Source organism: Ambystoma mexicanum, chromosome 7p (assembly GCF_040938575.1).
Source record: "Ambystoma mexicanum isolate Mex_15411 chromosome 7p, UKY_AmexF1_1, whole genome shotgun sequence".
NCBI classification, from domain to species: domain Eukaryota; kingdom Metazoa; phylum Chordata; class Amphibia; order Caudata; family Ambystomatidae; genus Ambystoma; species Ambystoma mexicanum.
This window is the reverse complement of record NC_090939.1, coordinates 912,545,952-912,559,699: the sequence shown is the minus strand read 5'-3', so window position 1 is coordinate 912,559,699 and position 13,748 is coordinate 912,545,952. Positions and strand designations below refer to the sequence as shown.

General features: G+C 43.8%; 1 protein-coding gene across 2 annotated transcripts in view; it reads left to right on the top strand.

The window, feature by feature from the left end:
* Positions 1 to 13,748, top strand: part of EPHA3 (EPH receptor A3) — a 908,976-nt gene that overhangs the window by 206,100 nt on the left and 689,128 nt on the right. For both annotated transcript variants that reach the window (XM_069637202.1, XM_069637201.1), the window contains exon 3: positions 559 to 1,219. In XM_069637202.1, coding sequence (XP_069493303.1) covers positions 559 to 1,219 — 661 coding nt within the window. The remainder of the gene's footprint in view (positions 1 to 558; positions 1,220 to 13,748) is intronic.

The window sequence follows — 13,748 nt, the reverse complement described above, 5'->3', positions numbered from 1 at the left end:
ACCTAAGTGAGTATACCTAAGCAAATGGTAAGGGCCTCTAACCAGGGTGAAGATCCCCTTTCACCCAATAGAGGCTGATGGCAAGAGCCCTAATACAATTAGAGCTTGTGCAGGTGGAAAAAATGGCAGCCTCACCTGGGGCTTGCTGCGACACAGAATGTCCGTGTCTCATTGACCAGTGGTTATACATCACAAAGAGAGGCCTGGAATGCAGCCTTTACAGGTGGTTAGAGCCTCCATTTCAAGCTTGCTGGGGGCTTTGAGAGGAACAAAGAAGCACAGAATGGGAGTTTCTAATGTAGTTTAGCATGGATTCCAGAGTTTCTGATTGGTTAAATAGAAGAAAAACAACATGCTCCAATGTTCCTTAAATAATTCATGATATCAAGACAAGCCTCAGAGATTTTACTGTAATTTTTCCAATTACTCAGACTTAATGTTTGTGCCAACGCTTAGTTCTTGACTCGAAAGACCAAGCAATAAGGAATAGAACATTTTGAAAGTCTCATCATTGTGCATATTGTTTTACTTATCATTTTAATGCCCTTTTTCTTTCAGTGGGAAGAGATCAGCGGAGTCGATGAGCACTACACTCCTATCCGAACATATCAGGTCTGCAATGTCATGGACCACAGTCAGAACAACTGGCTCCGGACAAAATGGATCTCGCGCAACTCGGCTCAGAAGATCTATGTAGAGCTCAAATTCACCCTAAGGGATTGCAACAGCATCCCGCTCGTCTTGGGAACCTGCAAGGAGACGTTCAATCTCTACTACTTGGAGTCAGATGACGATTATGCCGTCAAGTTCCGGGAGCACCAGTTTACCAAGATCGACACGATTGCGGCCGACGAGAGCTTCACGCAGATGGACCTGGGAGACCGGATTCTCAAACTCAATACAGAAGTGCGGGAAGTGGGACCCATCACCAGGAAAGGCTTCTACTTGGCATTCCAGGATGTGGGTGCGTGTGTGGCACTAGTGTCGGTGCGAGTGTATTTTAAAAAGTGCCCCTTCACTGTCAGGAACTTGGCTATGTTTCCAGATACGGTCCCCATGGACTCCCAGTCATTGGTGGAAGTGCGGGGATCTTGCGTTAACCATTCGAAGGAAGAAGACCCTCCGAGGATGTACTGCAGCACAGAAGGAGAGTGGCTGGTGCCCATTGGGAAGTGCATGTGTAATGCTGGCTATGAGGAGAGGGGAGTCACGTGCCAAGGTAAGAATGCTGTGTATTTAATACTTGCATTGCCAAAGCCAACCTACTTCTGTATCCCACCCATGTTGAACTGTGATGTGAACATTTAGCAATCTAATTTTGAATAGTGGCATTTCAAAGCCACATTGAGACGTTCTTGCAAAAAATATATAACCTGCAAATACGAATCTCAGGTTAAAGGTTACACACTTTTAATATGGTTACAAGTTTCAGAGGTTTATGTTCTTAAGTTTATTTAATTTGTAGCATTTTGTGTTATAGATGTGTCTATGTGAAAACTGTGTCCTGATTTTTAACCACATTCAGCCACTAATCATGTCTCGAGAAACCAAAGAGGGGCATTTATGAAATACTCTGCACACACATTTCTCCCAGTGCATTGTTTAAGGCCGGGTTCTCATGTCACAGGCACTGTTGCCGCTTAACTCACAGGTCCCAGCTCCAAGCAGTGTGCAGAGAGTAATTAGTGCTGCTCCATCTGACAAGGGACACATCATTAGCAAAGGTGACACAGCTATCTACTTTCCTCCTAGCTTTTCTTGGAAGAGGCTGCTGCTTTGACAGCTTTCTCCTAGATGTTACAAGATGTCAGTGAGGGCAATGCTGTAATTTCAATGGCATGCTCAAAAAAGGCGGGAGATGATACGTTGCTGCTGTTGGTGTCAACAACTCCTCACTGCTACACAGCGTGTACGCACACTTTCATGTGTGCACATATTAGACATAAATAGCTTGAATTACTTCACACAACTTGATATGGGAGCCATATCTGGCAATCATTACTGTAAATTTAACAAAATGTGTAAAGGGCTTTCCACCAGTCTTCTGTACATCTTCATTTAAATATCCGTAGGCTTGCATCCAGCATAGGGCACGTGCACAAATGTGCCAAGTTTTTCATATCTCAAAGGTCACACATTATTTTGAATGGTGAGAGCAGGACAGCCAATCATGCTGCTTTCAAAACAGTTCATGACTATTGGCGTAAGCTTACTTTGGAACATGTCTCCCAAGACAGCCTTCAAAATAAGCAAAGAAGTGTTGAGTTTCTCGACACATTCAATTGCTGAATTACTGACCATGGAATGAGGTAATACCACTATTTTCCCCTTCCCTCCTTACGTGCGCACAGTTGCCGCTCAAATCGATGTTAGATTGTTGAACCATTAGAATGTGTGTATCTATCTATGTATAAAAGTGAACATTTGTTTGTGTGTGATTTGTGGTGAAGCATTGTCCCTTATATAATTCCACACTGTTTCACCAATCTGCACCAAATTTTCCATAGTTACTTGTTAGGGCCCTCTGGACATTACTGGCTACATGACCCTTGGACACCCCACCCTTTCCCCAGATTCCAGAACCTTCACACATGAGACGGTTCCCCGAAATCGTCGAAACATCAATATGGGTGAAAAAGGAACGGCCCCGACACGAGCAACAAAACTCGAAGTCCAGGCCCTAGGATGCACAGGCTCCAAGATATTTGCACCGCAATGAACTGTACACGCCAAGGTGAAGCGACAGGTGCAGAGAGAGATCAGTAGGTCCCAGTATGCAGCAGCACACCAACTCTCACCTCCCCCTAACGTCTGCTCCGGGGTATGTCGGCCAGCCACCTGCACCCATTCTCAGTGCAGTTTACTTCAGGGTGACAAGCACATCAAGTGATAAGCGAATAGGAACAGCGACCTACAGGATCAGTGTTATCATGTCTGCCTACAGAACCCGTTCGCAGAACGGGTACTTCTGCTTGTACACTATAATATCAACAAGTAGACATTTTATGATCACATAAAAAATATAATAAATAAAGCCATGGCTCCAATAAACCATTATAGAAAAAATTAAAAACAACCATTGAGACAGTAAGTCATCATGCATCGATATAAAGAAAAAATGAAGGAGACTAGAAAATAAAAAAGACAAATGAGAACACATCAGTATACATATCCACACAGAAGGATACATCCCAAGGGCAAGGGAAGTGGCATAAAAAACATTGGGCCTCATCCCGAGGTGGGCGCAAAGGGATACGGGGCACCGGTAAGGACACTGGTGCCGGTAATCCCTTTGCACCTAATTCTGAGGTCCCTTTGCGGGTCCCGCTAAGTCTGCCTGGTTTTACCAGGCGGCCTTAGCGGGACCCGCAAAGGGTCCATGGAGCAAATAACGGTACCGCAAACTGTGGTACCGTTATTTGCACCTTCCCCATTCCCATTGAACCCTATCGGGGCTCAAATGGGAATGGGGAATGGTATTTTCAATGGGGACTTACCAGTCCCGCAGAGGTTCGACTAGACCGGTAAGTCCCCATTGAATGAGGGCGGACTCGGTACCGTTATTGGAGGAAGCCATGGCGCTATTAGCGCCATGGCTGCCTCCAATCTCGGAATGAGGCCCATTGCATTTATATTAATAATATCCTTAAAATCCCAGGCAATAGTAAAAGGAAGATGCCAGAGCCAGTGCCCAACCAATACAGACATGGGAATTGCCCAGAGACCACAAAGGAAAGCTAGAGTGAAATATGCCCGGGAGAGTGTAATAAGCACACGCATACTATGAGAACTGTTGCAAATAGAGTGTGATGATGTACAATTCACAATTGAAAGACAAGCGTTCCTGTAACCCTAAAAGCAAATGAAATATAGCAAAGAACAAGCCTGCATAGGCCATGCTGGCAAATGCCTTAGAAAAGTTACATGATGAGGCGTGGTAAATGAAGAACCCTACGGTGTGGGAATTAATCTGAAACAATATATAGAATCTAAGTTAGCCGGCGTTAACACTTATAAGTTAACACATATCGTTTTTGGCCCGGTGCACAATAACCTAGTGCTGTTTCCATCTAACTCCAACAGCCTTTCGGTGCGCAAGCACGCTCCGCCATGAGAAATCCGGCCCCAGCTTATATGCCAAGGACGCCAGTCTAAACCGGAAGTCTGCCAGTTGAGGTCGGCAGTCGGCCATATTGGAGGTGTGGAAAATACAGAAAAAAGCCTTGAAATTGGGGAAGCAGCACCCATATCCATACGAAGTTCGATCAACATTGAATTTAAAGTTGGTTAAATAGTATTCTATTACATACCACAAATACTAGAAGCGATCAAGCATTCTTTTCTAAATCTAATGTATCTGAGGCTATTAATAGCAGGAAGACAATTGGAATAATTGTTCGCGATAACTGATGCAATGAGCAGAAATATTAGAAGCATCTCGCGTGTAGACACAGTGCATGTCATTAGACCGGCACATAACTCAGCAAACCACAAACCTAACTCTGAACCTTTCTGAGTCAGAAAAAAGGTATACATCTTACCGAAAACAATCCACGGACTGTGTGGAACCCAACCTGCACTTACTGATTCAATGCTCTGAGATAGAATTTAAATTGTAATGTAACCAAAATTAAGAAATATACCTGCCAGAGTGGCCTGGACCAGGGGAGGTCCTTATGAACAATGTATAACCAAGACTAAATCTCGGGAATTAGAAGTTGAAAGTTAAACGTCAATACCACATCATGTAATACAATTTGATGCCCAAAGTTTCTGCTAGCAATCGTTGTGCCAAGAAGAAGAGCATTAGTAATGCGCAAGAAAAATAATTGATATTGGACAATCAATGGGGTCGACTTCAATAATAGCCTGGCACTTATGGGGTTAAATACAGCCTAAGTATTGAACGAGAAAGCATATGCCTTGATTTAGTGAGATACATAAACCATTCTGGCCACAATAAAAGATTATAGGAGCCGGTAATGGACACAGCCATGCCTTGTGGCTAAGGGTAAGTCCCAGTAAATCTTCGGTCTGGAACTAGCTAAAGCATCCCAGTGAGTCCTAACACCTGTTAATTCACAAGCCTGTAAGCCAGAGCTACACATTGAACACATTTCTAGTACACACCAATTGGTACTGAAGCAGGCATATCAAAAATCAAAAACATTTAAAACATGAACCTGAATTTAGGCAAGCCCACTGCAGAAGATCTATGTTGCAGCATTCAATGTTTCACAGGAGCACATCAAACGTATGACCTGTATTCAGGCTGACACATCTGTATTTAGAAAACATTTTAGCCTCAGGTTGCCTCAATTTCATTTCACAATCTCCTCCTCTCTTACCTGATGTGACCGTTAAAATTCCAACAAATCTGAAATCCTCCTTGTTCTCCATCTCATGGTCGGTTTGCCAATGATTGGGCAATGGATATTTAGAATCTTGGCTTCCGATGGTATTGAGGTGTTCACAGATCCTGGTCTTGAGTTCTCGCTTGGTACTACCAATTTGAGTGAGTTTACATACACAGAAGATCAAATACACCACATAGATGGTTCTACAGTTCATAAACCAATGAGTTAGAACCTCTATGACCAAACTCAACCTTATAGTGTTCATAACATATGGACACATTGAGCAAGTACCACATTTGTGGAAACCAGCCAGTCTACTTGATTGTAACCAATTAAGCTTTTCCTTTGGAACCTCTTGCATATAGGATGGACATAGTAAAGACCTGAGTCTCGGAGCCTTCCTGAAAGTGATACTAGGTGTTTCATCAACCCACAGACTGAAATCTTTGTCAATTTTTATCAGATGCCAATGTTTCTTGAGAAGGGCAAATATTGTGTGGCTATCCAAATTGAATCTTGTGATCAGGCGGAGCTTATTATTCTAAGCTGTTAAGCTACTATATGTAGGTGTGAAACAATAATTTCTCTTTACTTTTGCAACATCTCACTAGGCATTCTCCAGGGTAACACTTTGGTATCACCTAGACAGAAGTCTTTACTCTCTTAGTTTGTGACATTCCTTAAAATGCATTGAAGTTTTTCTGTGGCAACAGCTAGCATGTACAACTGAATTAACAGCTGTCACTTTTCTGTGTGTATGTGCGTGACATTCCATGTCAGTGACGTTAATGTTGATATCCAAGAATTCAATATGGGATCTGCTCTAGGTATATGTAAACGTAATACCTTGATTATTGATAAATCTGTAATTTAGAGTTGGTAGAATGAGGGTGTCGCCTTCAGAGTTTGACCTGATGGAAAAGAACTCGGTGATTCTGGTCGAGAAAACTGCCCAGCCTCCATGTTGTGTCCCTTCTGTTGAGCCAGAAATGGGCTGGTAAATATGAAGGCCTCCTCGGGACGTACTCGATAGCTACATATCCACATGTAGTTGTGTAACATGTTTGACATCTTTCTGTCCCCTGAAAATATGCAAACACTGTTAGTCCGTTCCTCACTTATCCATTGTGAAGAATATGTTCCGAGTTTGTGATGCCTGTTGTCGTTTGAAAGCAATTGTAATACACGTATGTGTGTATATATATATATATATATATATATATATAAATATATATTTTTTTATTGTGTATACAGTTTAGCAAAACAAAACTTTTACACAAATGTCCAATGCACATATTAGATGTGCAGTGTCAATCAAGTAATACCTATGTCTTCGTTCTTATTCGGGTGCTGAGCGCATTGATATCCAAGGTAACGTTTCGGCAGTAATTTACTATTTGCCTAGGTTCTCTGGTTGTTTTAGGGTTTTTAAGTATGTGCTTATTGATGTTGTTATACACAAGTCACTATAATTACTTGCACACAACACTTAAATGATTTAATAAATGTAGTTTTATTGATGTTTTGCTATGAAGGTCAATACAATATATTTCTGTAATCTTTTGCACTCTTTGGATTTAGGACCTTGGTGTTTTTGTTATTAAGTTTAGACAGGTGTGTTATTAATTGTACACATGTCAATTTCAATTTAGATGGTATTTACCGAAACAGTGCCGTGCTGTTGGGATCACTATTGTTTATTATAGCTGAACGCATTGAATCATTTAATTGAAGTAAACATCTGATGCTGTAAACACAGAAGTCATTCGTCTTCACTTAAAGGTTACGGAGCAGACCTGGTTATTGATACCTAGTCTTTATGCATCAGCTCTTTGCGTGGAACATTGAATTCCAACACTTATACTTCCCAGAAGGAAGGTCACTATTGATGTTGGTTTTTGGACCTCTTCACAGGCCCAGCCAGAGTATCTCTAGGATCTAGGGAATACACATGGGGCACTGTAGCTCCTTCAAATAGCTGCTTTTTCCGATCTATTGTAATCTATTCTAAAGGAGTCATGCTTAGACTAAGCATGTATGTTGGTCAGCATTATAACTGCTCTTGGGAGATCTATTGACGATGTACATTTGTTTTAGCACAGCATCTTAAAGCAAATGGATCTTAAAGTTAAATTGTATTGCTAACATATGACTGTTGTTGGAGGGTTGCACATTCTGGAAGGCGGGTCTATGTTGTAACTGACTTCAATACCTTCGTAACACAAATGGATGAAACTAAAATAAACACTAATGCACTTGACTGTTTGGAGAAACTCGGCTATGATGTCCAGATTTTAACAAGAGGCAATATTAGTAGCAGAACTCATAGTGAATTCCAATATATGTATAATTTTGCTATATTCACTCATCCCCGTTCTCAAACCATCACATCACAGTAGGAGCCTCCTTGAGCCTTTTGGATTTTAGACAATATTTTAATCTGTTACAACACTTTCTTCTTATTCTTTGTCAAAATCATGCATAAAAACATAGGAATCTCTTATACAGTTCACAGTGATAAAACAAATACACTATAAACAGAAGACAATGTGTAAAACTTTTTCTTTTGCAACAAATGTTTAAGTGGTGGTGTTAGTAGTACAGTGCTATACTTTCACAAAGGCAGTATATCATTTTTTGGGGCAGAGCATTCATACTCGGGTACACCAATATACTGGTCTGGATTGTTCTCTCCTTTAACATATATGTCTGGTCATTTTTCATCTAATGTGTGCTTTTAACAGATTGTCCAGACTTATTCTAGTCAAACCCCAGTACCTGGACCACAGAGCAAACCACTCTCAGTTTTTACCTTCTCAGACCATGTTTTTTCATCTAGAATATATTGTGTTTCCACCATATAACATGTCAACACATTTGTGATTCAGCCTTTCATTAAGGATACACTCGTGCTCAGCCAAGTGCTCCTATTTCTGTTTAACTAGGCCTTCATCAGGACAGATATCAATGCAAATCTCCAAAACAAGCAGTTTTCTCAGACACAAGACTTCTGGACAAAACATTTTTTTTTTCTCTCTGCCTTCTTTCTCTTTTTTGATTTTCATCTCTTTGGACTTTTCCCATTCAATCCCTTTTACTGCATTTTATGCTATTGTGACATCTTGGAAGAGTTTTCTTCACTTTTTTCCTGTCCTTCATTGACGGCAGGCGTTCAATTTTGAATTGGGCGTTCCAAATTGCCCTTCTCGCCTTATATTCTCTTTTAACAGAGCTCTTAAATCTAAATACACCCCTCTAGGTCTTCTGGTCCCACACCCAATTCTTGTTTCTGTGGCCGCATCTACTTATGCTGAGTCTACTCGCCTTCATCTGCTGCACTCAGGTTGCCATCTGTTGTCCAGTTTGTGTCCTGGCTGGTGTGTTTTGTTGAACCATCATTACCTTGAGGGTAGATAATTTTATATTGGACATTTGTATGGTGCCTATATACAAGTGTTTCCAGGCACCACAAGACAAGATGGGGGTAGGAGGGGGGGGTAACCATAAAACAGAAGATGGTTATATTGGCCTTGTGACAATACCACCGTGCAAATGCTTAAGAAGGTGGCAAGTTTAGGGGGTTAGGGGGAAGAGGTAGAAGCGTAGGAGTGGAGTGTTCCCCGGCCAGGGGGCATGGATGTGCTGATGGGCCAAGAAGGCAAGTGCCAAGGGAAAAAGGGGGAAAGGGAGGAAGAGTGTAGTGGGCAGGGTGGACCATGTCGTGTTAGTGCAGGAAGGGGAGACCGAGGGTAAGTGCTAGCAAAAGAATGCAGGGGGGACTGCTGGGGGATGATCTGGCCCCTTTATGACTCTGAAGGGACCAGTCCCTAGTTCTAGTGGCAGAGGGAGAGTTACCACCGGAGGGGGACAGGGAAGGAAGAGGAGAAAAGGAAAGTCTTGAAAAGTTTCTAGAACATTAAACGATCTGGCTCAAGTCGCAGGGGGGAAGGAAGGCCATTCCAGAGGGAGGAGCCGGTCGCAGAAAGTGATCTACTTCTCACTCTCTGCTTGGACAAACATTTGACCTGCAGAGAGTTGGTGCCAGGGGACCTCAGTTCTCTGATCAGGAGGAATTTAGGGAGGGAAAGCTGGATGTACAGAGGTTCCAGGCACCAGATTGCCTTGTGAATGATGCAGAGGGCTTGCATGTGTGATCCTTGCAGTCACCGGGAGCCAGTGGACAGATTCTAGGGCAGTAGAGATGTGGTCCCTGGGCTTGAGGCCAAGGATAAGTCTTGCTGTCCTATTATGGATTAGTGGGAGGGGGCAAAGGGAGGAAAGATGCAGATTGAGGACGAGGCTGTTGCAGTAGTCAAGCCCAGAGAAAACCAGGGCTCTGGAGACATTGAGCTGCTGGGGCAAGGCGAGGAAAGGTAGCATGTGGAGAGAAAGAGAGAGAGGGGTCAAAGATGATCCCAATGTTCTTTGCCTCACAGGAGGGTGAGGGGTGAGGCCCAAGGAGTCTGGCCAGAGAGAGGGGGAAACAAGGAGCAGGTGTCCCGATGAGTAGGTACTCTGTCTTACTGGGATTAAGGCAAAAATCACTGGCAGAGCACCATGCCTGAATAGAAGTCAGGCAGTCAGGTATGAGGGAGGAGGAGGTAGAAGATGGCAGCTTGAAGGACAGATGTGTGTCATCTGCATAACACTGGCTATGAGGTGAGAAAGTGGAGATCAGTTAGGCCAGTGGGCCAGGTAGATGTTAAAGAGCCATGGCGATAGAATTGAGCTGGTGGAGGCCACAGGTAGAGAGTGTGGTGGATGAGGGAAAAGGACCCATTTGCACTTGGGAGGGTCTGTTAGAAAGGAAGGATTAAGCCACTCCACTGCCCTGACCATGATGCCAAGGGTATCACAGAGACGGTTTATGAGGATGGAATGGTTGACAGTGTCAAAGGCAGAAGAGAGATTGAGGAGGATCAGACCAGAGGGGGAGTTGGAATCCAGGCTGAATAGAAGGTTTTCACTGGTATTCAGGAGAGCAGTTTCTGTGCCTCTGGCAGCCCTAAAACCGGACTGGTGATCATGGAAGCAGCCGGCCATTTTGGTGTGGGGGATCAGTTGGGGGATGAGCAGTTTCCTCTTCAGTTTGCACGAGAAAGGGGCGAGGGAGATAGGGCAATAGTTAGCCGGGCAAGAAGGGTCGCAGACTGCTTTTTTAGGAGAGGGTCCACAAGAGAGTGTTTGAGGGGTCGGGGGAAGGAGCCAGTGGCAAATGAGTGGTTGCAGAGGACAGTCAAGGCTGTTGCAAGAGAGGCAATGTTGTCCTTAATGGTTCTGGAGGAGCAGGGGAGCACCTGTTTAGAGGAGACTTTCATAGAGCGGACGCCTCTAGAGATCTCATCTGGCACAATGGGAGAGAAAGGGGAGCATATGGGGTACTAAGATAGGCGAGCAAGGGGGGTAGGGGAAGAAGACAGAGAGGACAGGATGTCCAAAGTTTTGGAGAAGTGGGGGGCAGAGGAGACTGTGGTAGGATTGGCAAGATCCTTGCAGATTTTAAAAAGTACAGCCCCTTCTTGGAGCAGATGAAGAGACGGTAATGCTTTTGAAGTAGGCAGCAGGCCAGTTTGTCAGAGGATGAGCTAGATGCCAGCCACTTCCGCTCTGCTGCTTTGCACTTGCATTTCAAAGCGCCAAGTCGGAGTCATACCAAGAGTTGCATTTGGTTCAGGCTTCATGCGGATCCTCATGACAGGGGCAAAGATATCCAGGGTGCTGGAGATGGGTGGAGGTTGGCAAGAACAGAGCCAGGGGGAGAGTCCAATGAGGGGGCAGAGGAGGGATGACAGAGAGGCAAATGCAGCAACTGACACACGCTTCATCAGTCAAATGTTGAAGAAGGAGACTGGCAGTGCTGGTGGAGGCAGCCGGGGGCAGGGAAGGTCATGGTGAGAAGAGAGGAGAGAGTGGTCAGACCAGGAGAGAGGGGTAATGAGAGGGTTGATGTATTTAATCCCGGGAGGATAGCTCAGCAGCAACATGCACGCCTTAGAAGCAAGACGACAAGAAGCAACACAGGTTCGATCCCTGGGTCCGTGCTTAGAAACCCCTGGGTATTTAAGCGCGTTATAAATACACATCTAAGACAATAAAAAAACAATTAAGCAAACTAAAAATAAAAATAAAACAATTCCTATAACAGCGCCTCAATGCCAGCGAGCTGTGCGAGTGCTTTAAAAATGCTAAATAAATAAATAATCTCATGCTTATTGACCTTAAGGAACTTTGCAATTGCTATTTGCTATCCTTCCCTTACTGCATGCCTCCCTTCCTTAGTAACATCTGTTTCCCACTTTCCAATCCTCTTGTTATTCACTTTTTTATGTTCCTTGTTCCAGCTCACTAGGTTCTGGGTACCGATGGTGGAGGTGCAGTACAGTGCACAATCCTATAGATTTGGCAACGACTATTAACATAACATAGTACAACACATTTATTATGTTATTCACCACCAAGTTTCCTTTTCTGCACAGCACTGGGCAAAAGAGTTCCCAACAGTACAGTACAAAACACCTTTGTGTTTGAAGAGAATCTTTGAGGGGTGCCTTTCTTAGTGGATAAATACACAATTCGTGGGATATTGCCTAACATGTTGAAAAATATCAGTTGCTTTGGAACATTTGAAGCAGCGAAATGTGGGTGAAGTGGATAGGGCTCCTGACCTTACAACCTGGAGATTTTGGTTCTAATCCTGGCTCAGGCTCTTGACTCGATTTTGCTCTCTTGTGTGATTGCAGGCAAATAATGTTATCTGGTTGTGACTTAGTTTATACATATCTGTAACAGGAATATGTGCAAATCATCTGTATTCTGGAATGCTCCACTTTCCCAGCTTTCTGCCATCACTTGCTGGTTGCAGTCACTTAGTTTCAATCAGACCCAACAGACCACACAGTTCTCTGTACAGCACTTGAGCCCAATTCATGCAATGTTTAGCGTGATGCAAAGTGACTTTGCACTGTCAACAAACACATTGAACCAGGCTTAATTCACAGAGCGGTGCAACGTATATTTTTGTAGGGCAAAGTCACTTTGCACTGCAAGAGTACTCTTTGCACTGTGCTAGATGGGCCTAAATAAAAATAAAAACACCAAGTAGTGCAGACTTAGTGCTTTTTTGTGAATAATGCAAATTTAGTGCAGTGCAAAGTGACTCTGCTCCACAAAAATAAACTTTGCACCGCTCTGTGGATCAGGCCCGGTTCAACGTATTTCTTGGCGTGGCAAAGTCACTTTGCTTCAAAGGTTCCATGATTTAGGAAATGATTGTTTGAGAGGCTCGTGCTACAACAAAGGGTGTTCTCGATAATGTGCACACAAGCGCATTGACGCTAGGTGTATGCTACATAACTCAGGGGCAACACATTGGCCTTGGGAACAGGACAACAGTGTGCAACAGGGGTTTGATCCCAGATGAAGCACTACCAAGCTGGAGGAATCCGGCATAAAGCACTATATAAGTCACTTACAGCTATATGTGTATTTGGAGTCGATTCAGAAATATCTGACTAAGAGTTACTTCGAGTAAGTCCTGTGTAACAGACTGGTTCTGCACACTAACTTGTTGGGGAACCAGTCACATAGTCTTCTTGTACACTGATTCAAAATGGCTTCAGGGAAATTACGTGAAGTGAATAGTAATGGGGAATGCCATATGGCTAGAGCGCTATGGGTGAGTGGCTGAATTGTCCACACTTATTTACCTTGGTTCTGAAATTCAAAGGCCATCCTATAGTCCGACCCTGTGCGTTGTTTGGCGTGGCCTTGCTCCGGGATATCTTTCGATGCCTAGACAGATGTCTGTAGCTCTAGAAAAGAGCGACAGGGCGGGAATTTTTCTGCCTTGGGAGCTCGTGGACTACCTCGCATTGTGCTCCCCGACAAACAAGACGCACATTTGATGAGAGCAAAGCAACATGTGATGAAAAGTGCAAGTGCCACTCTTGCAACAAAAAAAAGGGCAAATATTTGATATCCGCTGCTGTTAAGGGGCTCACACCAGCAACGGAATGTAGCACTTATAGCGATGTGGCAAGGCGTGCAGCTGTTTTCCAGCGGGGTATGGCTTCCCACTGTGCTGCTGTTGACAACTGGAAGGGTAGGAGCTGCTGTGGTTGGTAAGTGAGAAAAAATTCCGGCAATGCTCCAATAGAGGTGATGCTTTGTGGCAGGAGGAATGGAGCTGTCTTACTTTTTTTTTTTTTTGGTGTGATTGGTGCCTTTACGAGCACTCAGTATAAAGTGTCACGCTGGGCCCATATGTTTCGGCATCAATGCGGCAGTGATCAGGAATCTGGGATAGTGTTACACACTAGTGGTCGGTCGGTTGGAGAAGTGAAATGACAGACTGACTGTGGTAGCAATCCTTTGAATGACAGTAGGAGCGGA